General features: G+C 46.1%; 3 protein-coding genes across 14 annotated transcripts in view; 1 reads left to right on the forward strand and 2 right to left on the reverse strand.

Annotated features, from left to right (window-relative positions):
* Positions 1–511: 511 nt before the first annotated feature.
* TMEM150A (transmembrane protein 150A) lies at positions 512–4,188 on the reverse strand. Of its 5 annotated transcripts, none has more exons than XM_039852751.1 (7): positions 4,015–4,188; positions 3,509–3,556; positions 3,081–3,167; positions 2,363–2,430; positions 1,920–2,047; positions 1,528–1,705; positions 512–1,287 (listed from the first exon to the last, which is right to left on the reverse strand). In XM_039852751.1, exons 1-7 carry the CDS (start codon positions 4,077–4,079, stop codon positions 1,046–1,048), a joined length of 816 nt encoding a protein of 271 aa, XP_039708685.1. In that variant the 5' UTR covers positions 4,080–4,188; the 3' UTR covers positions 512–1,045. The 5 variants fall into 5 exon arrangements, with proteins under 5 accessions (XP_039708685.1, XP_039708683.1, XP_039708684.1 ...); XM_039852749.1 differs by having other exon boundaries at positions 1,920–2,146; positions 4,015–4,159; XM_039852750.1 differs by having other exon boundaries at positions 3,081–3,191; positions 4,015–4,159.
* On the reverse strand, positions 4,174–13,412 carry CUNH2orf68 (chromosome unknown C2orf68 homolog). Of its 7 annotated transcripts, none has more exons than XR_005650636.1 (7): positions 13,251–13,412; positions 12,810–13,065; positions 12,409–12,601; positions 11,683–11,801; positions 10,630–10,781; positions 4,773–5,865; positions 4,174–4,188 (listed from the first exon to the last, which is right to left on the reverse strand). XR_005650636.1 is itself a non-coding variant. In XM_039852758.1 (7 exons), the coding sequence occupies exons 2-7, from the start codon at positions 12,853–12,855 to the stop codon at positions 5,185–5,187; spliced, it is 711 nt and encodes a 236-aa protein (XP_039708692.1). In that variant the 5' UTR covers positions 12,856–13,065; positions 13,251–13,412; the 3' UTR covers positions 4,280–5,184. The 7 variants fall into 7 exon arrangements, 6 of the variants coding, with proteins under 6 accessions (XP_039708692.1, XP_039708694.1, XP_039708691.1 ...); XM_039852758.1 differs by lacking the exon at positions 4,174–4,188 and having other exon boundaries at positions 4,280–5,304; positions 5,785–5,865; XM_039852760.1 differs by lacking the exon at positions 4,174–4,188 and having other exon boundaries at positions 4,280–5,535; positions 5,785–5,865.
* Positions 13,413–13,480: 68 nt separating this feature from the next.
* Positions 13,481–26,222, forward strand: part of USP39 (ubiquitin specific peptidase 39) — a 33,650-nt gene continuing 20,908 nt past the window's right edge. The window contains exons 1-8 of one of the 2 annotated variants that reach the window (XM_039852745.1): positions 13,481–13,811; positions 16,457–16,581; positions 17,697–17,791; positions 18,908–19,044; positions 20,186–20,338; positions 23,089–23,314; positions 24,357–24,434; positions 25,920–25,987. In XM_039852745.1, the coding sequence (XP_039708679.1) occupies positions 13,551–13,811; positions 16,457–16,581; positions 17,697–17,791; positions 18,908–19,044; positions 20,186–20,338; positions 23,089–23,314; positions 24,357–24,434; positions 25,920–25,987 (1,143 nt within the window). In that variant the 5' untranslated portion in view covers positions 13,481–13,550. Of the gene's footprint in view, positions 13,819–16,456; positions 16,582–17,696; positions 17,792–18,907; positions 19,045–20,185; positions 20,339–23,088; positions 23,315–24,356; positions 24,435–25,919; positions 25,988–26,222 lie in introns of both variants that reach the window. The other variant, XM_039852746.1, reaches the window with a different exon arrangement.

Consider the following 26,222-nt stretch of genomic DNA (forward strand, 5'->3'; position numbering starts at 1 on the left):
AGCATGCTGGCCTGAGGGCAGTGGAGCCCAGGTCAAGAACCTGGCCACTAAACAGCCAGAGCCTGTGTGTTCATGGTTGGAAAGCAAAACATGTCATGGTCTGGCACCCAGTAGCTATTCAAAGATGGTAAAGAAAACTGGACTGCATCCCTTTCCCCCTGTAATTTTTAGTCAACTTTGGCACCCCAGGGGCTTTTCTTTTGCTTCCAATATTTTAAAGTTGCTTTCTACATGCCCTCCCCCCATCCCTTATACTAAGGACTCAAAATTCAAACCAGACTGAGTAGGAGGAGAAGGAAGTGTGAAATGATCAGATCAGTTTGTTAAAGGCCCAGAAAGAGCTTCAAGCCCTTGAGGCGTATTTGGCTAGCATCTGGTATCCTTTGTTCCTGGCATTCCTGCTCTCAAAGAACAGTGGGCACTCAGGACTGTCCTTAGGGGCAAGGGCTTCCTAGGGAAAGCTGGCCTGAATCAGGCCTTCTGTGACTCTCCAGAACATACTACAAACATGCAAATTAGAATTCTTTTAATAGACATATATGTATATATAAAAAAAGTACTAAAATACCCATGTGGTTCTGCTGTGTTATTTGCCCTAAAGAATAAAAGAGGCAGAGTGAAGAATCCCAGTGCAGTTCAGTGAGCCCTAAAGTGGGCCTTCCCACAGACTAAGGAGTGTTCACCCCCCGCTTCTATCCCTCTTGCTGTTCCCAGCCCCCAATTCCTGCAGCAGGAAACCCCAGTGGCCTGGCCTTGGCACTGGGGAATAAAAGGCACCTGAAGGGCTGGCTGGGTGACTGAGGATATGTGACCTTTAAACATTAATAACACTGCAGAGTGGGGAGCAGGGCATGTGCAGCTCAGGCAGCTGCCAGGGCCTGTTCCTCTATGGCACAGGTGGGTGTGGGATGGCCCCTGCTCCAGGAGCGAGGAAGCCTATATCCCAACAGAACATTTTCTCAAAAAAATTTTTGGTACAAAATAAATGCAAAGGAGACATAGGGTGGGGAGCAGTGGAGGCTGGGCCAACCACCCTTCCCAGACCTCAGATCATGGCAATGTTCTCAGGGGCACAGTTGAGGTGAGTAGAGGTGCTACTGCTCCCAGAGGACTTGCAAGCCCTGCCAGGGGCAGGTTGCAGTGCAGCCACTAGTGTCTCTGAGGAGACTGCCCCAAACTCATAGCAGAAGGTGCCAAAAAAAATGAGAATGTCGATGACAAACACCCATTCGCACAGGGCTGCCCCGTGTTGCAGCTGAGGACTCTCATGGATGAAGAAGATCCCACCTGGAATGCAGCTAAGGAAATGTTCAGTAGGATGGGTGGGAGCCTGGCAACCCCCTTTTTGCCTTCCCAGATACAGAACTAAGATGGGGCAAGGGACCAGGCCTCACCTCTGGGGAGTGGGAGCAGAAGGTCACACTGGGCAGTGTTATCTAGAATGTGACCCCCACCCTTCCCCATCTTGGGTGAGAGAAGGGTTGGGCTAGAGGATGAATTCCTGGCTGCCCTATCCTGGAAGGATACTGAGGATCAGGGTGACAAAGGCGATGGCTGCCAGCACAATCCGCAAGTAGGCCATAGCCAAGTCCTGGGGGGCGGTGGCACCGTGGTAGGAGAGGACACAGTACAGGCAGACAAACAGCAGCCCGGCGGGTAAGGCCACACAAGCTCCGATGTAGTGCAGAGACTTAGCATGATCCACCTGGGCCCAGGGAAGGGCTGATCAGTGAAGCAGCCCTATCCCTCCACCTCAACTTCGTACCTCCTCTCTGTTCTTTCTCTCTTTACCCCTTTTCAATCCTAGGCCCTCCTTCCTCCACCTACAACCTTGAGGGGCTGCCCCTGCAGCCTGGGTCAACCCTCATGAGAGCCAGGCCTTGTTAGGGAAAGTTCAAAAGATGGGTAGGAGGGCATACCTGGAAGTTTCCGACCACCACAAGGCCTGCAGCATTGGTGCAGCCTGTGATGAATGTTGTGGTGTTAATCCAGGAATGACGACTCTGCTCCAGGAGCTGCCCGTAGAGCAGGAGGCAGATCAGAGCCACTGGGGAGGAGAGCATCGGTGGGGCCAGCACTGGTGCCTTCCTCTGGCCCAGCCCAGTCCAGGAACATGCCAGCTCCCACCGCCCCCAGACACTGAGGGCTAGAGGGAAATAGATGGGTGGGCGGTGAATGGTTTCATCAGGCTTTGGCCAGCAGGGTGGCCATATGGGAATCAGCCTTTGGCTTTCAAGGAACAGGGAGAGAAGTGGCCCCTCTTGCCTTTTGTAGGGTGGGCTGTGATAAGCAAGAGCTTCCTGGGCCTTCTAGGGGGGTGGGCTGGACTGGACTGGCTAGGGAGGCTAAGCATACAACTCACCCATGAAAGCACCCACATTGCCAATGAGGCTGAAGAGGCAACTCTCTGGGGGATATGTGCCGCACTTGCTGAGGGGAGGGGGACAAGGACAGAATGAGAGAGAGCAGGAGCACCAGAGGGCCCCTACTCTGGCCCATTTGCTCTCTTGCTTTATTTGTGCCTGATTTAAGCCACTGATTTATGAGAATGGCCAGTGTCTCGCACAAACAACTGGCCCCAGGCTGGTGCCCCTCCCCCTCCTTCCCCCGGCACTAAAGCAGAGCTCATGCGTGTGACAGGTTAGGGAGTGCCCAGGATTGCTTGGCAGACTCTGAGACTCCTTGGACTCCCTGCGACTGTCAAGGCCTGTAGCCGGTCTAGCTTTCTTTGAGCCAGAACTTGGGCTGGGTGATCAGAGGGCCTGCGCTTAAATCCAGGTGTCTCCACTTAATAGCTGTGTGACCTGAATGGATGACATAACTCAGTCTCAGTTTCCTTGCCTATACTATAAAATGGTGAAAACAATAGCTTCCTCAATGCTGGGAGGATTGAATGAAGTTATGCATGTTCAGTGCAGTGCCTGGCACATACTAATTGGCAACTAGTACTGTTATTAAGTGATCTCAATATAATTATTATTCTTGTGAGACCCTTTGGGACAGGCCTTTACTTGAGGAGCTTGGCTGGGAGTTTATCAGGGCCTTGGGTATCTCTGACCTGCCTAGTTTCCAGGCCTTACCTGATGAGGGGGACATCGTCCAGGGTGCAGCAGGTCTTGGAGCCCCCTTGCCCAGCAGGGTCAGGAGAGCAGGAATCGTTGTAGGACCTGGTGGGCAGGACAGAGTGTAGACTAGGAGAAAGGGGTTCCCCTAACCCCTTGGCCTGTACCTCAGGCCTCTCAGAGACCACTCTCCCAGACCTCCCTTATCAGGGGCAGAAGAGACCACTTCCCAGAGCCTGCCTGAGACAGAAGCCAAAGGGGTAAAGGGATGGTGTAAGCAGCAGGTAAGTGGGCACAAAGCCATGCCTGGGGAGAGGCAGGCGTGCCTATGTCAGAGAAGAGCAGTGAGGCCCAGGGTCTCCGTCTGTCTCGCAGCAGCCCCGGCCCAAGAGGGAACAGAGATGAAGGGAGCTTTAGAGTGAAGCTGTCTGCAGAGTGCGCCATACCAGTTCTCCACGGGGCACACGTGGTGGTTCATCACGGCCATGGCATACCTGTGGGAGCAGAACTGTCACCCCACACCCATGACCTTCCCAGCCCGGCCTTCTCTCACTGATTCTTCTCTTCTCTCTTGATTCTGGCCCCATTCAGCTTTACTGTCTTTGCTAGGGATTCAACTTGGGGTGGCCCTGAGGCCTGACGCTACGCCAGAACCCACAGCAACGGCCCTAAACTAAGGGACCTCTGGAAGTTGCCATGGCTTGAAGTATGTCTGTCAGGGCCAACCTGTTGGACAGTAGTGGTGCCAGCTTGTCCTAAGGGGCTGTGTGCCCAGGCACCAGGCCAGCCTTTGGAGACAGCCAGAGTGACCCTGGTATCACCCTGGGGCCTGCAACAGGACAAGGGACTTTGTGTGCCATCAAGCTCCTGTTGGGTCCTAGCTGGGTCCTGTCCTTCCTCAGCCTGGGCCCATTTTGTTCCCTAGTTGTCTTACCCGTCTCTCTTTACTCACACAGTCCATAGGCCAGTGATGGAGAATGCTGACAGGCTGACAGGAAGGAGGATCCAGGCGGTCATGAGGAAGGGGAGCCAGGGTGGTGGTGGTGTGGGGGGACAACAGAGGTATGTGGGGAAGAGGGGGCGGTCCAGCTACCTTAAGATGCCATGGCTCTCAACTGCCCAGAGCCTGGTTGGGAGAGACAGGTCAGAGATCTAGGGTCAGTGGTGGCCAAAGCTGGCTCAGGGTGGGAGGAGTGGGGGGACAGGGGGAAGGGGGAAGGGGGGGGAGGGGGAGGCAGGTAAAGGAAGGTGGTCACTGCCTGATTGCAAGCTACCACCAGGGCTCGGAGCGCCCACACCTTGGCCTGAGCCCACACCAGAACGTGGCCGGCCAACCTCTGGCATTCACCCAAGGCCTCCGCGTCCCACCCAAATGCCGCGGGCCTGCTCAGGAACTCATGGAAGGGTAATAAGATCTGGACAGGGAGTCACCTCCCTTGCCTGAGGGAGCTGGGGTGGAAATCACGCCGCAGTTAGGTCGATCAAGGAGCCACACCAAAGAAGGCTGGGGGTGGAGGAGAGAGTCGGGGCCCGGTGTTGGGGCGGCTGCACACAAGCAGCCACGCGACCACCGCGCCCCAGTGAAGGGCGAGCTCCTGTGTAAAGTTCAGCCCGGCCCCCGCCTGCGTGGGTGCCTGGAGCCCGCAGCCGGCAAGCCCCCGGGTCTGTGATACGAGCCTCTTCCGGGAAAGAAAGGGGTCCAGTACGCACCGCCCAGGAGCGCCCCACCGCCGCCGCCGCTGTATACTATTCCGCTCCCGCGTGGCGCCGTCCCGGCTGCAGCCCTCCGAGCGGCCCTGTAGGTTTAAAGGGCCGGCAGCCCCGCCCCGCGCCCCAGGCCGCGTCGCGCAGCCCGCTGGGACCTGGAGTCCGCGGCGCCTGGATCCTGGCGCCCGCGCCCCGTCTAGGACTACAAGTCCCGGGGTCCCGCGCGGCGTCCTTGTGTAGCGGGGGTGGTGCTCCAGCTTCGGGGACCTAGGCGCGATGGCCGAGGCGTGAGACTCGGCGGGTGCTTCTGACTCCGAGATGCCGAGTAGTTAGTCCCTTTGCCCCAGTTCCTGTGGTGGAAGCTTAGGGAAGCGGGAAGCTCGGGGGCTGCACGGTCTTCCAACACCACCTGTGATTATCGTGGTGCACGTGGCTGAAGGAAGACTCCCTCCACCTCTGGCACTTTATGCAGCCTGGTCGGGCCGACAGTGAGACTTCGGGTTATCTCCGTCAACGTGGCGCCGTGTGCCTGCCTCTGTCCAAGGCGAGACGGGTCCTTAGGAAGCCGTGGCTGTTCCTTAAATTCAAGCGCCCTGGACTTGGCTTATGCTAACCTCGACTCAGCAAACTCTGGAGGATGCTTTCACCGGATGCACTTTCAAGGGTACAGGTACAGAGTGCTGTCCAGAAGTCAGTGTCCAAAACATGTTTCCTGACTGCTCAACACTTACTTAAACAATGCTTCAGAGACCAGTGGATATCCATTCTAAGGAGACACACATGGCCAGATGTTGGTAGGCAAGAGGAAGTCGAGAGACCCAGCAATTTGAGAAAAGGAAACAGGATAGTGTGAATAAATTACCCACCAGCTTCACCCAAATTTACAGGTCAAGAGTACCCTCCTAGTTCCTTTCCTGATTAAAAGGGTAGAATACTTCCTTGCACCTATCAGAAGAGTGCCTGGCACTTTAAATGACAGCCCAGCATCTGTTGAGAGCTTTTGGCACCAACATACCTGAAGGGGCCCAGGCTGCCAAGAGGTAGGGAGCTGAAGTTCCACAGCATTGGTGGGGCAAAGGTAAAACAGGGCCCGGTCCTGTTGGGGAGATGGAGCAGATAAGCTGGACAATGGCTTGACAAGAGAAACATTTCTGTATCCAGTAGCAGGTAAAAAGCAGAAAGAGGAAAACTGTTGGAGAGCCCTTTTCCAGATCATATCAGGACAAGTTAAAGCAAGGCCAAGAAGTATGCCTATGCAGAGCAAGCACTGTACATTTGGCTGAATGGGCCATGCTCTGTGCCCTAGGACAAATGGGTCCCTCTTTCCAATTCAGAAAGGCACCATATTCCTTCGCAGGTGTGTTCCCATTGGACTGGGCTACCTTTTCTCAACTGCCCAATGGTGCTGTGAACTCTCAGGATTTCCTGCCTCATTAGTACTGTGATTCTTAGATCGGGGTTTGCGTTCATGTCCAACTTTTATCATGGGTAGGTCTGAAAGGACTACTCTGCTTCTAAAGTGGCTGTTTTTACATAAAGTGGGTAGACAGGTGCTCCAGAGATCTCACAAGAAGGCAGATTTTGGCTTAATAGGACAATCTGAGTAGTCCCTAAAACAGAATTACCCCAAGATATAGCTCCCTGTGACAGAAGGGTTCTTCATGGGTAGTTGGTAGAGAGTTGTGTATCAGACAGAAGTAGGATCAGATGTCTTTAAAAGTCTCTTCCAGCTCTAAAGCTGCATAAGTCTAGATGTTATGCTCCCACTGGGACAGTTCCTAAAATAGTCAGGCAAAGCAAGAGATGAGGTTTCAAGTGCTGGTCTGTGGTGCTGGATGACTTTGGGGCAGGCATTTAATCTTCACTTCCCTTATGTACACAAGTGATTCATAACTCTTGGCAAAAACAGTGCTGTAAAAATAGTAAGTTTATTGATTAAAAAGAATACTGTCTTTGAAAAGTACTCTCCTTCCAGGATATTCAAATAATTAGCATACTTCACTTTATTCATCCACACAGAAACACTGAAATGAGAAAACAGAAGAATGTATGGCTTTTTATATATTTACCACGACATAACCAGTGCAACAAATCTGTCATTCTGGTGGCTCTGAGAAGGCAGAGAAGCCATTCACTCAGATTTTCACTTCTAGCATCACTCCAATTACTGGGGAAATTTGGGGTGGATGCCTATGGCTTCTCAGCCATCTAATTCCTTAGGGACAGGACAAGCATTCAAGGAGAGAGCTTAAAATGTTTCAAATAATTGTCAACATTCCATGGTGAATCTCCCAAAAGGCTCTGAGGTAGGAAAACAATCTGTTCTTATTCCCTTTTCTGTATGTAAAGGCCTCATTTACATTTGCGAACCAACTGGGGATCCACTGCCTGACCATCCACAGATCTCACCAAATGCACAGCAGGTTGGATACACACTACCCCAAAGGGTTTCTTCCAGCTCCATAAGCTAATCTCTAGTAGGCAGTGCCCCTCAGGGTGGACTACGGAGATGGAATGTCCCTTTCAGAGGCTCATCCATTGGTAGAAGCTTTGGTGTTGCCCATGCTGGTCCTTTCTACTGGATGGCCAGGCTCCACAGGATCCTACTCTCGCTCAATACAAAAGGCTTTATATTCTTTTCTCTTCTTGCTTTTAGTTCGTCAAAAATTTCCATGCTTGCCAACTGGCTGGAACTCAAGCTTTCATGTTTATTCTTGCGCAGTCCAAAGTCCCAGCAAACCCTAGCTTCTTTCTATTTGTAACATCACCCATTGTGGCCCAGGAAACACAAAACCTTAAAACCCAAGGCTTGCCCTCAATGAGTGAAGAACATTTAATTTTGGATGGGCATGAGATATGCCTATCAAGCTACCAGATTTCTTTTTTTTAGACAGCCAAGACTAGTCAAGTGAGTGTTGAATCTGTTGAATCTGAAGCAACCTGATGGAAAGCTCCAGCTAGTCTAATACTTGCCACTGCACCACACAGCATGGGACAGTCCTCTTTGGGACATCTCCAGAGCCTGTGGGAAATGCTCTGGACATGGTCCTTGATGGCAAAGCACTGATTTTTGAAAACAGCTGAGAGATGTCTGGAGGCAAGTCTGGTGAAAAAACTGGATAGTACCATTTTGGACCCCAGATGAGGAGTGGCAATAGCAATGAGCCTGAGCCACAAGGCGGTCAATTGGCTGAGGGTCATCACCAGAGAAACATTTCAGGCATGCCTGGAACCACAGCAGCCTCACCACCAATAGGCCTGCTCTGAAAGACAACTCATTTAAATACCAGGCTTAGTGCTTTATATAGTCATACTGCATAAATTAGCTAAAACTTAGAATGCTTTCTTGGGTGGAGAATATATGCACCTGATAAAGTGCCTCACGAAAAAGTTTACGTGTAAGGAGTTCCCATAAGTTTCTTACCTGAGTGTGTGAAGATTACATGACAAACATAAAGACAATAGGTACACGTTTCCCTTCTCACAAAACAGGAATGGAGGCTAAAATTTCAGGTGCTGTGCCCCCAACTTCCTCTTCTGGTCCTGTTTCTAAAATCTGCAGTAAATCCAGGAAGGAGGCCATCCAGCTGTGAGAAGATGGACCTCAAAAGTATTTCCAGACTGGGAAGCCTAAGAACTCCAGTGAAATTCTATGTCCAAGTCAGAAGATGAGTTGAAGAGCTGGAAGACTAAAATGACTGGTCCTCTGAGCTTCAGGGAGATTGGGATGGTACAGCCTCCTAGATCCAGGAGGCTCTGGAGGATAGTTTACATTGTAAGTCAAAAGGCACTTTGAGCCCACCTAAATAAAGGGCAGACTTTCTCCTTTAAAAGTAGAACTAGGCCCAGGATTGGCATGCTGAAGGCATTTAACCTTGGGCCAGCTTTACGGGTCAGGAGCACTCTGATCTCTGGCTGCCTTCACAATCAGGCCCTTCTAAACTTGTCTACCTTGCTCACTCTCCCTGCATTCCACTGTCACTTGTTGTGGCTTGTGGCATTTTAATGATGTAGTTTAAGAGTGCCCTCAGGTATCCTTTAAGAGAAAAGCAGCTAAGACAGACCCCAGACTGATCCTGACACCCTGATATGGAGAAACCCCTGGGGCAGGGGACTTTTGTTTCAAGAAGTCTCAGTGCTCACAGGCTCAAATAAACTCCAAATTTCAAGTCATTGAGGTTAGGCCTATGTGCTGGAAGAATGAAGTGGCTTGGAGCTACAGTACACAGGATATCTTGTGGATTTCTCAAATCTTAGCCTAACCCTGTATTAAGAAAAGTGCTCACTTGGGTGAAAGCAGTGATATTCCTGGGATTTTATTCTAAAGTTTAAAAACTCTTGGGAGGTAGAAAAGAAAGCATGGGGCAGGGAAAGAGCAGATGAGAGGTTTTTGTTACTCCCTCTGGGGCGTTGTTTTCAGCCTTTTTTTTTTCTTTGCAACTAGGGTTGAAACTGGCGGTTATTGCTAATGTTGAATTTCTCTTTGTATGTATGTTCAGGACTGTTAAATCATATTTGGAAAGGCAATTTCAAGCTTGATTTGATAATTCCCCTTTAGGGATGAGGTTGAAAGCTGGAATTCCATAGTCCTAACCAAAACAGGTTTTGCTGCAAGAAATCCTTAAAATTTAGGATCCTTAAAATCTAGGTCTCCTTATCTAGACAGTGCAAATTAGTAGGGCATGACAGAAACTTGAAAAAGCCATAGAAGGGGGAGACATGCTTGCAAGTCAGCCTTAAAAATGAAGATCTCCCACTTTACTGGTTATCAGAATTACTGGGAGAGCTTGTTAGAAACGCAGATCCCCAGAACCCCACACCTCCAGAGTCCTGAGCAGCTGGAGGTACAAAGTCACACTGGGAGGTAGGGGGTGGGATGGATCTGATTAGACTCTGACACACACACACACACACACACACACACACACACACACAAAAGGAAAGAACAAAGAAACAGCTGAAAAAAAGATCTTGGAAAACATGAATGAAAATAACAAACATGGCTCACATAGCTGATTGGAGTGGCAGTGGCCTGGTGTCCCAGGGATATGAACTCGGTGAGAAAGCAGCACGTTGGCACAAGGCTTCACAGACCTCGGCTCTCTCTGGAGTCTCTGCTTTCAGAATACCAAGCTAGCCAAAAAAAATTCTTAAAAATTCCAAAATATTAGGCTGGTAAAATGGGCCAATATACAAGAAAGAATGGCTACAAAGGAGGTGGCCAGGCAGTCTCTACAATACTTTTTTCCTGTGGATGTGGCAGCTCTGGGATGTAAATGTGTGTCTCAAGATCAGCCCAGACTGGTCCTGGCACCCCCAAACTAGGGGTGAACTCCCGGGGCAGTGAATCCAGCCAGGAGGGAATGCTTTCACCCTGGTCAGTGTTGGCTCTGGCGCTTTGCAATCTCCTCCTGGATGCGCAACTTGAGGGCCTCTCGCATGGGTGGATCCAGAGGCGTGTGCGCTGACACCTCCTCACTCACCCTTCCTGGATCATCGTCCTACGTAGAGGAAGAGTCAGGAAACTCAGGGCCTGGCCTCTTCTGGAAAGGCGACTGCCCTGTTCCTAGACAACACTCTTAAAGAACTCTGACTCACAATTCTTGCCAGTGCCTGTCATTTCCCAGGTATCCCCTGTGATAGTGATTTTCAACTGCAGGCCATGATACCTCCCTGTTGCCCGCTGAGAATCACTGTGTGACAGGAGTGAGTTGTGCTCAAAAGCATTGCCTAGCAGTCTATGCTCTCATGTGGAGCAGATACTTCCCACTGGCCCTGATGAAAACAGTGCTCAGCATCTGGCAGTGATTTCTACTATGTCCCAAGACCTTCAGGCTGTACCTGTTTCCACCAGGCGTACCTGATACACGATAACTGATGTGACTTCTCCGCTGTCTGCCTCATATTCTAAGCAGAAGAGCTGACGGCCAGAAGGCTCTGGCTCGGAGCCACCACTACTGCTGCTTTCACCGGACTCCTCACAGTCTGGGTTGCTTGGGTGGGTAGAGCCATCTGGAAGGATGAACCAGAGTAAGAGGGAAAAGGAGAAGGCTGCTGGAGCCCCTACTCAAAGATATAAAAATCCCCAATCTTTTCATGCGCTTGCACGCATGTGCATGTGTGTGTGTGTATGTGTGTGAAATGTGCTGCCAGTCAGGAGTTTTATTTACCTTTGTATCCCTTCTCCAGGGCCAGCAGTCTTGTCACACAGTAGGTATACAATGCACATTTTCTAGTTAATAGGGTTGGAAGATAGTGGAAAGGTAGATAAAGCTCTGCCTGGGTTCAAATCCAGGCTCTGTTATTTACTAGCTCTGAGATTTTTGGGCAAGTTACTTAACCTCTCTGCGGCTGTTTTTACTCACTGAAACAGAAACCATAGCACTTCCTATTTTATGGAGTCCTATGGAAACAGTATGATTTAATATACAGATGACCTAAAAGCACTTTATGTAATGATCAACAAATCTAACATCACATGTTAACTATGATCTCTAGGCCTGAGGAATAAAACTGGGGAAAAAGGACTTTTAACTGGGTTTGGGCTTCATTCTACATTATGTTCCCGTCGCCTATAGCTCTGCCGAGCCTCTTCTCTGTTAGGTAGTGGCAATACGAATATACTGTATGATGGGGCAAATCGGCAGACTTCTTGCTGACTCCCAGGTATGTTCTGTAATAGTGATGTTTAACTGGGGGCCACGAGCCCTCCCTGTTCTCTAGAAAGAATCACTGAGCGGAGACTAGGGAGCGTCGAGGTGGAGGTTCCAGAAAGGGACAAGATTAACTAAACCTTAGGGAATAGAAAGTGGTTTGTTTCCACATAAAGAAGAGGCCTGCGTTGAGGCAGAGGGCCCGGGGCTGGCAGAGGGCCCGGGGCTGGCTTGAAGGCAGGCGCGGAGGGCGGCCTCACCTCGGCGTCGCGGCAGATACACTTGCCGATCGGGCTTGCGAGGTCTCGTTGGCGCGGGCGTGTGCCGCCTCCTCGCCTTTTCCTTGGCTGCCTGCTTCACCTTCTTGTCGTAGTCGTCCCTGCGGGGAGCCGAGCGGGAATCAGGGACAACCGGGCAGGGTTGGCTGGGGGTTAGGGGGGCAGCGGGGGCAGGGCGGTACCGGGCGAGTTGGTTCCGTCGGATGTGGTGCACGAAGCCGTGGCTCATGTCCAGCCGCCCGCCAGGCTTGCAGCAGAGCCCCGGCCCGAGATCCGGGGCCGCTTCCATCTGGAGCCCTGGGCGCGGATCCGCTGCCGCCCCAACGGCCCCAACAGCCGCCCTCCCGCCCGGAGAGCTCGGTACCGCCCCCCGCTCGCCTTCCGGCCTAGCCGCCTGACCTTCCGCCCCTAAAAGGCCGCGGGGCCGAGCGGCGCAGCGCGCTGAGTTCCCGGAGCGGGAGGGGGTGGGGCGTGTGCGACTTCCACGCCCCGGGCGGGGCTTTTCTTTGTGACATAATGGAGAAGAAACGAGAATTTAGGCTTACTGCTGATACGTCAGACAATTCGGGCACCCGTGACACCACTCAGCGTTCGACGTGAGAACGTCCTTTCTCTGGGGATAGGGTGCTGTGAAACTCCATCATCAGCTGCGTGACTACTGAACCCTCAGTTTTCTCATTTGTAAAGGGAGACTCGGAGAGCACTTACCTTAGGAGTTGTGAGGAGGTGAGTGCTCTGGCAGAGCACGTAGCGGTGCCCCGGCTGCGCAGCCTCCCGCCGGGGCCCGCACTGCCCGCCCAGTGCCAGAGCTCTGCGGTCACCGGCCCTGATGTCTTAACTGCCTCCGCGGGAGGACCCAGGGCTTTTAGGGGGTCTGAGCAGGCGCCATTTTCGAGTCCGCCTTAAAAAAATAGACAAAATTAGGAGTTCGTGATTACAATAGGGACAAACTGTGGTACACAAAGAATGAATACTGAGGAGCAGTCCAAAGGAATGCGCTGTTGATACGGCATGGATGAACCTTAAGAACGCCGAGGGAAAACGGCTGTGCCAAAAAGGACACACTGTGTGCGTCTCTGTATATAAAACTTTAGAAAACGCAAACTAACCAGTAGTGGCAAAGCAGACACTTTTGGGCCTGGTTGGTAGGTTCATTATCTTGATCCTGGTGATAGTCCCAGTGTATATACGTCCATTGGGCAGTATTGAGTAAATTGCACACCTTAAACGTGCGGTTTATTTTAAAACACCTCAGTAGAACCGTACAAAGTCCTGGGTCGTAAGAGGTGTCGCGAAAGTTACAGGCCCGGAAGCCTGTTTTATTAGCATCACTGTAAATCCCCTCTGTTCAACGTTTGGGTTTTCCTGTGAAAACAAGAACAATCCGCTAAATGTGGAATTAGAGACTCCGGGTTGTTGCAGGAAGGAGATGATTTGGGGATGTCGCCTAGTTCTCTTGTGCAGGGGAGTCGGTCTCCGTAGCACGGAGACTGTGGAGACGCCCCTTCCCAACCCCTCCGCCCCGGGGGCACAAAGTATCTTGAAGATACCTGGGGGCCCATGACAGCTGCTTTTATCCAGAAATTCCTCAGCCAGTAGAAGGCTCCTGCCTCTTTAAAAAGAAAATTTCGGGTATGTGGGCCGTAGGCCCGCAGATCGTCCTCAGGTGCGCACGCAATCGCAGAGGCCACAAGAAACACAGTACTTTCCGGTTTCCTGCGGCGTAATTTGTCCTCGTCGACGACTCGTAGAGAGCTTTGGGCTCCGTAACAGCCCGTTTCTGATTGGCTGCTTGCCGCGAGCTTGAGCGTTCCTAGCTCCTGCGCTGGACGATTCGGCTGGTAGTGGCGATGTCCGGTCGGTCCAAGCGGGAGTCTCGTGCTTCCACCCGTGGGAAGCGCGAGTCCGAGTCACGGGTCAACTCGGGTCGCGTCAAGCGGGAGCGAGATCGAGAGCGGGAGACCGAGGCGCCGAACTCCCGGGGCAGCCCAGTGCGCGTGAAGCGAGAGGTCGAGCCGGCGAGCGCGCGCGAGGCCGCTGCTCCTGTCCTACCCGCGGTGCGGGTGAAGCGGGAGCGCGAGGCGGACGAAGACTCCGAGCCTGAGCGGGAGGTGCGAGGTGCGCGGGGGCCGGGGTAGGCGCTGGCTGGGGTAGGCGCTGGCTTTACTCGAGCGTTCTCGTTTTTCTTTTTCCAGCCTTCCCTCCCCAGATTGGGGGGGAAATCCACACTTCACCGGTGTCCGCGACCCGACTCGATTGCGTCTTAATGAGGATAGTACTAGCCTTAATAGTAACCATAGTTATAAGATTTCTAACAGCAATAATAGCAGCAGCTTTTCTTCATTGAATGCCTAACGCGGGCCAGGCGTTGTGCTTTGATTTCCTTCAGTTTTTACAAGACACCTGAGGATTGAGCCTTGCTGTAATTTCCGGAGTTAGACGAGCGTTGAGTGCCTGAACTCCCTGGGCCATCTGCACCATCTTACCCCGTTATCCCCGGCCGTAGCAGCCAGGAGATACGGATTCTAAACCTGCCTGTGATACTGAGTCACTGTGGTTTGGGAAAGTGAGTTTCACGTGCATGTACCTCTGTAAGTTAGTCCTGGAACCCATGACCTTTAAGAGTCCCAGCAACTGCTAGCGAGGTCTGTCCTTTCCTCCCTGTGACTGCACCTTCTGCCTTTCTCCGCTGCACTCAGTCGACTCCTAATTGCGTCTTAATGAGGATATCTTATCATTAAATAGGTTTCACCACTTCTGAATCTTTTCCTGTTTACCTCAATTTTATCTTTTGTTTCTCGGAACTCCTGGTTTGAACACGATCCTATATACTTTCTTTTTGGTGAATTAGTAGGTCCCTATTGAAGTAGCAGGTGAACATATAACTAGGCTACATGTTAGGAGCAGGATTTGGGGGAGAGGTATTCCTTATTCTCCAAGACTTTGTACTTCTGCCTCTGGTCTTTGTTATCTGTATGTAATTATACTCTTAACTTTTAAATTTCTTGCCCAGAGTCCTGTGTTTGACTTATTTTGCATTACTCATAGGGTCCAGAATAGCACCTTACTCATACAAAGTGCTTGATAAATATTTTTTGCATAATTGAGTTAATAATTTCAGGGTATTCTCCAATTTCCTTTACGTAAACACTGTCAGACTCAGTTTTCCCTTTTCTTTGGAAGAGAAATTATTTCTTAGATATTTTGCATAGTGGTGGTATGGAAATTGTTTTCCCTGGGACACACTAGGATCCCAGTTGCTGTTAACTGTCTTGTCTTTTTTCCTTTTATTTTTATTATGGAACAGATCACAGGTACTAAGATGGACTGAATGTAATGCAGAAGTACATTGTAAAGAAGAGTGTGGCTGTACATCCTTAAATCTGCCACTGGTCAAGAATTGTGAAGGGTCTGAGATTTTACTCTATTTGCAAGCTACTCAGTTAGCCTGCCACAATTTCATGGATGCTGAAGGAAGACATGGGGCTGTTGGACTTGACAGTTTATTACAGCAGTAACAGTAACTAAAAGTAGCATTGGTGTTAGTTTCCCAAGTCATTTCCCCAAGTCAGTTCACATAGTGCAATATGAAGGGAACCCATTGGATCTAGTGGATGGCCTTACAGGAAAAATACTCTTAACTTAGAGAGCCGGAATCTTTTATAATGGGCTGTGAGCTTGCCTCTCCTTTGCTCCGTAGGGAGATACTATCTCTAACTTCCAAGGTCGTTCAGTTTACAGACATTCTTGACAAGACAGTCTGAATGCAGTTAGGGTCTCTGGTCACAATATGTGCAGAAACACAAGAGACCAATGGAGAATTGTTTCCTAACACTGTTCAGCTTAAGAAGTGGTATGTAACCAGTACCTTAGAAGCTGCCGTAGGCCCCTTCCCAGTTGTATCTACCTTCCTTCCTTGCTCAGGTAATCGCTATTCTGAATCTTTTCCTAATTCTGCTTTTATTTATAGTTTTACCTCATATGTGTCCCTAAAGTAGTACCGTGTTTTATTTTGTATTTGATGTAAATGGAATCATGTAGTCTTCCGATTTGCCACCGGCTCCCCCCGCCCCGCCCCACCGATGGCCATATTTTTGAGGCTCATCCAGGTAGATGTTCATGGCCCCTTAGTGTTCCATTAATGATATGCCAAAATATATTTCTTTATTTTATTTGTGCTAGACATTTGGGTTGTTTCCAGCTTAGGCTCTTTTAAATATTGATGCTGTAAATATTTTTTAGTAAAGTACTCCTGGTGTATGTGTGCAAAAACTTCTCTAGGATATATAAATAGATTGCTTGGTCAAAGGATCTGTATATTTTCAGCTTTGATCTTGTTGTACTGTTTTCCAAGAGGTTGTAACAGTTCTCACTCCCACCACCAGTACATGAGCATTTCTCATTGCTCCACATATTTGCCAACATTTGGAATTTTCCCATTTTATATTTTACACCGGCGGTTATGAATGTATATTGTTGTACAAGATTAGCATTTTCTTGATTGTTGGTGAGGTTAAGCATCTTTTTATGTGTTTGTGACTGTATTCCTCATTTTCTGTTGGGTTAACTTTTTGTTTTTAATTGTTTCACTAGATTTCTTTATGTTATCTGCAAACAAATCATTTGTAATTCAAATATAGTCTCTCAGTTTGTGGCTTGTTCCATTAGTGGGCTTTTTTTTGGGTGTTGCCAGGCTACTTGTATGGTGGTCACCCTAATTAATGTTTCCTATTTCTGTATTTCTTTGTACTGGTAGTTGACCCTGAGTGTGGGTTGCCCATTTTCACAGCCTGTGGTGATTTACCTTTCAGCAAAGAATGGACGTGTGGATTCCGAGGACCGGAGGAGCCGCCACTGCCCATACCTGGATACCATTAATAGGTCAGTAGGACAGGGATGCTGAGGGCAGCGAAAGAACAGCAGAGTCTATTCAGGAAGCTCTTTGGAAGTTCTTTGAACAACATATTAAAAAATGTGCTTCTTGCTGTGTTTACTAGTCTTTGCTCTTCAATTTAAAGTGTCAGAGGGCATGTTGTAGCTCATTTTGAATTCGTGTGATGAAACAGTGGGATACATAGTGTCAATAGCAATATTTATTGAGCACTTACTATGTGCTGCTAGGTACAATTCTAGATGCCTGGGATTTAGCAGAGAAACCACAAAAATATGTCTTGGTACTCTCTTTTTTTTCCTAATCCCAGATGATATCTCAAGATGTTTTTCAATTTATACTCTAGAGGCACAAGCCATTTGTGGCTGTTGAGCACTTGAAATGTGGCTTGAGGAACTAAGTTTTAAATTTTATTTAATTTTAATTATTTTAAATTTAAATGCCAATAGTCAAGTGTGGGTAGTGGTTCCTTTAATGTGAAGCTTTACTAGCACAGTTACCAATTAATTAGAGTTAATATTTGAGAAAAATTTTTTTTGTCACCTGTGGATTCAGTGGAGATAAAGTTTTTTTCTCTTACCTTCCCAGGACTCATATACCATTACTTTGTTTTCGAACAGATCTATTTGTGGGTATTTCCCTAAAATTCTTCAGGCTTCACATTGGTTTTTATAGACAAAAATAAGTTTTTCTTTTATAAAAGGATTTATTCACCTTTTTATGTCCTTCAACCCCTAGTCTTTTAATTTGGAATGCTTTTGGGGTCCTGTTACTTTGCTCCTCTTGTGGCTTTCCCTCTAGAGAAAGTGATTGCAATGGAATATCTTTAGCTGGGTGTAAATACTAAAAAGAAAGAGAATCAGTGGCATTGTGTGTCTGGTGGGGATACCTTGACATTGCTTTTAGACTTGGCAGTGAAGGCGTCATATTAATTGTCTAGGTGAAGAATAGTTGATGTTACCCATGGTTTATATGTGGTTATTGTACCATTCTCTACAGGATGCTATGTGACATTGTGGAACATGGAGCCAACACTGGTTCACTTTCGTGCTTTCCTAGAATTCCATCCTTGTTAATTGCTTTTGTTTTGTTTTGGTTCTCTTAGGAGTGTGCTGGACTTTGACTTTGAGAAACTGTGTTCCATCTCCCTTTCCCATATCAATGCATATGCCTGTCTGGTGTGCGGCAAGTACTTTCAGGGTAAATAAACGTTTGTATTATACACTTGCTAAGTTTTCAGTGCTAGCCACCGGTCTGCTCTGGAGATACACATATATATTTTTTAAGAAACTAAGCTGCTCTCAGAAGTCATGTCTAATCCCTATTTCTGTTCCCAGCAAATTGTAATACTCTTAGCAAATCAGTAGGTTCTCTAATTGGTCAGAACCTGAATACATATGAAAGGGAGAAAGAATTTGTCCTGTGAAAGACTGTGTAGGAAATCTCAAAGATTTTGGGTTTTCAAATCTTGTGTTTTGTATACTTACATCTTTTTCTGAGAATCCTTTTGCTCTAAGGACTTTTTCAATCTTTTCTGGAAATTTATTCATTCATTCAGACCAAACAAATGAAATGTATACAGTATAGTGGAAGATTCAAAAGAAATGTAAACTACATTCCTTGCTCTTACAAAGATCTTATGAATAGTCAAGGTTAACACATAAAACAGTCAACAAACTCTATAAGACTGTGCAGATTGCTGCTAGACTGTTTGGCACTGCTTATAAATAAGGACGATAGAAGTTGAAATACGCAAAGATCATTGTTAGCTGGACTGTTTTGTTGAGTTCATGGAGGAGGAGGTGGAGGTGGGACTTGAACTGACAGGACGTATAGGGTTTGAATTGGTTAAAGGAATGTTAGGCGCAGCATTGTCCTGAATGTAAGCAGTTGGAAAATCAGGACTGAGTGACGAGGGCCTATCACAGGATATGTATGTATGTGCATGTGCATATCTATAATATGTGAATGTATTATATATAATACATAGATATTAATTTCTGATAATATATGAAATTAGCTCATTTGTATGTTTACATGTATATACATGTATTTCATATTTATGCATATGAAATTAATTTCCCCAACCGATGTCTTATGCCATCTAGGAAATAAAGTAAGTACTGTGCTATTCTTTTTTGCTAACTTTTGTGATGAGAGAAAGTTCATATGAGAGATTCGTTTCTTGGATGGCATAGTACTTTGTTTTTGCTAATATTAACACATTCCAGTACAAAATAATGAAAGGAAAATCAGTCTTGATCTGTGCCTTTCTGGAGTCTGCCCTTCTCTACAGCCCTCTGTCCTTCCCTACAGGCCGGGGTTTGAAGTCTCATGCCTACATTCACAGTGTCCAGTTTAGCCACCACGTCTTCCTCAACCTCCACACTCTCAAGTTTTACTGCCTTCCAGACAACTATGAGATCATCGATTCCTCCCTGGAGGATATCACGGTTTGTGTCCCAGAGCGCTGGTTTCAAACCAGTTCTCTCTATAGCCATCCCAGGGATCTTGGGATATGCCCCACCTAGAGGAGAATCTTAATCCCTTCGTCTTTGAGAGGAACCAGGGAAACCAAGAAAGAAGGTCAGGATTCATATTATAGCCTATGGTTTGCAATGTAGCCATCATTTATGCTTTTAATGTTGAGGGTCGAGAAAATATGGCTACTTATTAATTGGGGCGAAAGCGTTTTTATGAAATAAATTATCCATCCACACTTGGAGTAGGGATGTGAATTGGACCTGGCTTAAGACAGTGGATATCCAGCTGCATGTCAGCCCCTAGCTACTTTTGACATGATGTGGCCAGAATGACTAACACAACTCATCTCTGGGCTCTGGTTTGTGACCTGTGCCAGGAGTCATTGTACTTTAGCATAGAGTCTGGGAAGTCCTCGCTCTCTGAGCTTTGATTAATGACAGAAGTTTTGATTATTACTTTCCTCTTCAGCAAGCAGCTGCATATTTATTGTGCTGAATGCTCTGTTTTTATAACTTTTATAGACACCTTAATAGTTGAAGTTAAAGTGTTTGTGGACAGTATTTACAAAAGGAGAAATGAATAAGTTCAAGGTTTCAAAGGGAGTTAGTGGTGACCTCTGTCCCACCTTTGACATGACCCATGTAGCTTTAGGACTGGGAAGGTTTTAATCCTGTCCCTCCAACCACAGGGAGTCATGAGATCTCAGTCCTGCACACAGGGGTGGAGGCGCTCCTGCTCTGGCTTCATGTACTGGCCTGGTGCGAGGTCCCATATGAGACTCGGACCCTTGCTGCCTGCAGGGACTTGAATGTCTTGCAATTTCTGGCAGTCGTTTTTCATGGGATTGGCTGTACCTGAGGTTTGAGGGAGAACCTGGGATTCAGTAATTTTAGATTAAACACAGAGACCTCCTTGTATATTAGTAATGTGGAAAGGGCCTATTCCATGTTATTCAGTCTTTATACCTATTGTTGGGAGCTCTTTGGGGGTGTGGTGAGACATTAATGACCAAAGTGTTTTTTGTTTTTGGCAGAAATTGCTGTTCCAAATACATCTTGTACACTCTGTAAATTGCCCTAAAACAACTTAGAATTTTCTTTTGCTTTGCAGTATGTGTTGAAGCCCACTTTCACAAAGCAGCAAATTGCAAACTTGGACAAGCAAGCCAAATTATCCCGGGCATATGATGGCACCACTTACCTGCCAGGTATTGTGGGCCTGAATAACATAAAGGCCAACGACTATGCCAATGCTGTCCTTCAGGTAGGATCAAGATGGGAACAGTGAGGGAGAGGGGTAACCCGGAACACTGTAGGGTTGAGCTGAGCAATGACTGCCTTCTGGTAAAGTGCAGTCAAATGGTCTCCAGACCCCTAGTCTTACGGAGGACTCTGCTTGGGTATTTCTTCTGCACCACGCATAACATTCATATCTTTGCTCAAGGTGTTACTTCTGAATGGTGACACCTTTTATAGCCTCTGGAGCTGCCAGGGAATGAGGGATAGGGTCTGTGTGTGTGGCCTGGCTACACCCAGTAGGAAACACACATGCTAGGTGATGCATATTTTTATGGTGCAAACATTCAGATGTCTTGGTCCTGCCCCTGTGCTTAAGCCCCAAAGTGGGAAAGGCAGAAATCCAAAGTTGTCCTATTTGTAGTTAAGTTTTGTTACTTAAAAAATTATATGAGTAATGTGCACATTTTAGATCAATTAGAAAATGTTGGTAAGTATATGAAAATTATCAGTAATTGCTTCACCAAAAAAGAATTGATTAAAAAGTTATTAACATAAACACTTATTGTAGGGGAGAAAGAAGATGTGGAAAGTATAAATTGAAAGCTTGATTTCTTTCTTTTCTTAACCTCTCTCCTGGGGCAGTTAACAGTATACAGACTTCCAAAACTTTTTCTAAATACATTTACACACATGAATAATATTGCCATGTGGCACTGTCATGATTTGTTTTACTGTTCCCTAATAGATAAAATTTGACTTGTCTCATATTTTTTTTCTATTACCAGTGTTATAGTGAGTATCCTTCTATTTACAGACTTGTACTTTGTGACAGTTACATTTTGTAATATTTCTTTCCTGGATTTTAAAAATACGCATACTTACATATTTTTAATCTGTAAAGTACATAGTATATGTATATTTTTATATGTTATAATGTGAAATCAATAAATATTCTTATGCAGCATCCTTAATGATTACACATTAATCTATTTTGTTGATGAGTTATAATTTATTTAGCCTTCACTTGTATTAATCCATCCAGGACCTAGCTTCTAGGCTGTAGGGAGTTTTATAGCAATATATAAACCCACCAGCAAAACAAAAGAGTGTTCTTTATTTTTCACTATCACTGTTACCACTGAAAATTTTTTTCCCATTTTTATAGGTATCTCTATTTTAAGCTACCTTTTTAAATTTACTTCTGAGGTTGATTAGTTATATTTTTTTCATGAGTTGTTGAGCTTTATGTGTTCACTTTTTTATTGGTTCATCTTACTGAGCATTAAGAAATATGTTAGCGTTTTTGTATTGTGTATGTTGCAGATATTTCCTCCTAGTTCTTATTAGCTTTTAAACTTTGTTGATGATGTTTTTGCACGAAGAACTCTGTATAACATTATAAAAGTAAATCTGCTAGTTTTGGTGTCTGACGTTGGTGTTCTGTCTAGTACCTGGAAAGGTCAAGTTTTTAGGTGGAGAGAGACTGGAGACTGTCCCTCTTATAGTCTCTCATGGCTTTGCGAAGACTGTTACAGATGGACAGATAAGATTTGAACATGGTCAGGTTGGTTAGTCTTGGCTTTGTGAGTGGGTTTTAGTTTCCACAGGAAGTTCTCTTTTTAAAAGTAGATGAACAAACCCTCTGTGATGGTGTTTCCACTAAAATAGAATTGAATAGACCAAGTACTTTACCTGGAGACTGGATAATTTCTCTTTGAAGATACCTATTGTTAACTTGTATTGTTGCTGAAGCCAGAACATGGGTGACTGAGAATTAGGATAAACTTTATCCATACTCAGCTTCTTTTGAGAGCAACTCTTTTTTTTAGTAATTACTCTCTAAGCGGCAAGTCCTTGTTTCTTTGGCTGAGCTAAGCTTGTAGGGGCTTTCCTCGTCACTTCTAGGTTATGGTGCTCTCTGCATCCTGAGTTATTTTCCCTAGAGACACCTGGATTTATTGTATTTAGCAGAAACCCTTAAATAGATTACTTTACCAAAGAAAGTTTTGCTCCTAGTAAGTCCAGCACGGGCAAGGACTCATGAACCTGTCAGGAAGGACTTGGGGGAAGAATACATTTATTTAGAATCTGTTCTATGGTCCTCTCTCCTCTCCCCCAGTTTTGTAGCCCATACTAATGAGCGTGTAGTCCTTCCTGAACTAACATAGCTGGTCTGTATCTTTTTGCTTAATGAGCTAAAACTTATTTTCGAAACCTTTTGATCATTTTCCGTCATAAAAGAGTACATTCGTTTTTATATACAGTTGTGTGGTTTTATCACTACTCTCTCAATACCACATTTGGGGAAACACCAAATTTTATGAAGGTGATTTTCATATTTTAATGTGTAGTTGAGAGATGGGCACACTGTGCTGTCCAGATAGTTATCTTCTGCCTACGCCAAATGGATGATGAAGAGCATTTGAGTTTATAGCCTTCAGTTCTTTATGAATCCAATCATAGTCACAGGCTTAATTAGAGTAAACAAAGAAAATTATTAAATAAGCTGGTCGGTCAACAGGGATTTGAATACCTTTTTTCAAAACTCCTTTGTCATATCCATGTCAACAAAGTGTCTGCAGAACTGGACTTTGTATGAGACTCTATAGGAGGGATGTTGTTGTAACGTGAACTCTAAATATGAGTGTTTACTTCTGACTCTTTAAGGCCATCCATCACAGGCACAGTTCTATTAGAAGAACTTTAGTTGGAAGAGCTTGGCTCCCAGAGGTCCTACAGAGGGGCTTTGGATTAATCGGAGTGTTTGACTTCCAGGCTCTGTCTAACGTTCCTCCTCTTCGGAACTACTTTCTGGAAGAAGATAATTATAAGAACATCAAGCGTCCTCCCGGGGATATCATGTTCTTGTTGGTCCAGCGTTTTGGAGAGCTGATGAGAAAGCTCTGGAACCCTCGAAATTTCAAGGCGCATGTCTCTCCTCATGAAATGCTTCAGGCTGTTGTCCTTTGCAGCAAGAAGACTTTTCAGATCACCAAGCAAGGTAAGGAGCAAGTCATTCATGTTTTTTGACTTTAGTGAAATAAAACTAGTTCAATGAACAAATTTACTTCCACTTTACGTTGAACCTTAGAGTAACCAGAGCGTCCTTGTCCGTCCAATGGGTAGTGGGGTTAGGTTCCTCATTCTTTTTTCATCAGCCTGTGCTGCTCAGATTCCCAAGAGATTTCAGGTGGCTAGCAAGTCTGTCTTACTTGGTAAAGTAATCTGTATGATTCAGGTGAAAACCAGGAAGCTAGGAAAGACATCAGCCCTTATTAAGCACTTGCCGCCTTTGCTACTTATTTTGTTGTGTAGCAGACTATTCTGATGAACTATTTTGACGTTTTTATCTTTCCAAACCCAGTTAGTTATTACCACGAGTGAAGTGGACACTTTGTAGTTCTCCGTACCTGGATCTCTTATCCTCTAGCATCACTGTCAGTTTATTTGCCATTTATTCATGGTTGTTGCAGGCTTTAGAGCTACAAGGATAAGAAACACAAATTTTCTCTTCCAGGAGCCCCCATACTAGTGGAGAAGATAATTATGTAAAAAGGTGATTATAGGGTGTTAAGTGCTGTGATAAAGGAAGCAAAGTATGCTGTGTGGGAGAGAGCATGGAGCAGGGAGTTTTAGGTAGAGGGGGAAGCAGGTTGGGGGCATTCCAGGTAGAGAGGACAACAATGGGGAGTCAATGAAGGCTTTTAAGCAGAGATATGACTTCAGAGTTATGTTTAAAAACACCCTGGCTGAGTGACTTAGAGGGGAAGTTTAATAATGGCTTTTATTGGTTGATGAGATAAGGTTTGGAGAGATGATGACTGAAAGTCCTGGTTGGATCAGAGAACCTCAGGAGAGAGTAGAGAGCTTGACCTTGAGGAGCGCCAGCATTTAATGGCTGGATAGGGGAGATGTCTAGGGGATGGGATGGCGTGGCCCCAGAGGAAGGAGGCAGTCATGAACATGGAGTCAAGCCAACCAGTGTGTGGTTTGGGTTATCATACTGCCTCTCAACTTCAACACGTCCCTCCCTTCTTTTCCAGGGGATGGAGTCGACTTTCTGTCTTGGTTTCTGAATGCTCTGCACTCAGCTCTAGGGGGCACAAAGAAGAAAAAGAAGAGTAAGTCATGTCATTTTGTGAAAGGGAGCTCTTTTTTGTTTGCTTTCTTTTAAGAACAGTTTGTACTTCCCATCTTTTTCTAATTTACAGTTTATCTTTTTGTGTTATGGTGATACCTGTGGATACATGGGCTAAATTTTGTTCCTGAATAGGCTGCTCTTCATTTTTCTTTATCAGTCTATGGTTATAGCCAGTGGCATTTTTAATAAATGGAAATAGATATAACTGTGCTCTAGAAACCCTGACCCAGTTTCAAACACTAGGACTGGGCAGCATGTTATAGACTTCTAGTCCTCTGGCTGTGCAAGAGTTAATATGAAGAGGACTCAGTAGATGGCTTGCCTGACTTACAAGTTGACTGGTAATACATACTAAAAAGCTAGTTTCTTGCCCCGAGCCTATACTTGGAGAAATGAGGCTGGCTACCACACAGATTCTCATACTTTAAGTCCCTATGTCCCTTAGCATCCATGTTGGCTTAGCATCACATTTTTCATGAATGCCAATTAGTTCAGAGACTGCTGAGCTAGGTGAATAATTTTGGAGACCTAATGTAGTTTTCTTCCTGTCTTCTTTCTGTGTTGTGATGCTCTTGATGTTTTCTTGATGTGAGAGTATGGCCTGGTGCCCTTTCTACTAGGTGGTCCTGCTCTTCTACCATGTGTCTTCAGCCCGTACACACCCTCTGAGTTCTCTGACTTGTGTCCTGTGAGGGTTCTAGAACCCTGTTGTAATTTTTGTCTTAGTTCTTTGGTTCTATTCTGCTTCTTTCTTCCCATTTTCCTTTTATGTCCAATGCATGATAAACATTGTCTCCCTTTGCAGGCAGCATGTGGTCATGGGAGGGTCCTTTGATGTGTAGTTGACCCTTGAACCAACATGGGGGTTGGGATACTGACCTCCTGTGCAGTTGAAAATCTGTGTAATTTTTGACTTCCCCAACTACTCATTGCCTGCTGTTAACTGGAAGCCTTACCAATAATATATACAGTTGATTAACACATAGTTTGTATGTTATATGTATTATTTTCTGTATTCTTACAATAAAAGAAGCTAGAGGAAAGAAAATGTTATTAAGACAATCATAAAATACATTTACGTGTTTATTTAAAAACATCTGCATATAATGGACCCACGCAGTTCAAACCCATATTGTTCAAGGGTCAGCTCTATCTTGTGCTTGTGAATTTTCTGTGATTCATAAATCTTCAGGCTCTGTAAATCATTCATTTCAAATGCACTTAAATTTTAAGGGCCAAGCCTTATGCTAGAGGGTCAAAGGGCCTTTTCTGGAGAAGATGAGCATAAAATTATTTATACAGATAGTTATAAAGGTACCATGGTGGTATATATTAAAAGGTACTTCTGTGTTTAGTGACAGTTTTGGGTCTTATGCTGGAAGCTGCTGGTTTATTCCAGAAGTTAGGACTATATTGTGGAAGTGCTTTCCAGCCTGACAGAACATTCTGATTTCTATTTGTACAGCTATTGTGACTGATGTTTTCCAGGGGTCCATGAGGATCTTCACTAAAAAGCTTCCTCATCCTGATCTGGTAAGTGGGTTGAATCTGAGTCTCAGACTGATTTATATTTCTAGGGGGATGTAGGGTTGACAAAGAGATGCTTAGAAAGTCCTCTTGCCCCAGGAATAGGGTCTACAAAAAAACTGCCAAGTGGTAGTTCCCTCAGGTTCCTAGTACATCAGTGTGTGCTTAAGTTTGGGAATTAGTAGTTGGATAGGATTTGCTGGTTTAAGTGGCCTGGCCACTAGGTGGTGCTGGTGTGTTT

This window comes from Pteropus medius, unplaced genomic scaffold (genome assembly GCF_902729225.1).
Source record: "Pteropus medius unplaced genomic scaffold, Ma_sr-lr_union100, whole genome shotgun sequence".
Classification (NCBI taxonomy): Eukaryota; Metazoa; Chordata; class Mammalia; order Chiroptera; family Pteropodidae; genus Pteropus; species Pteropus medius.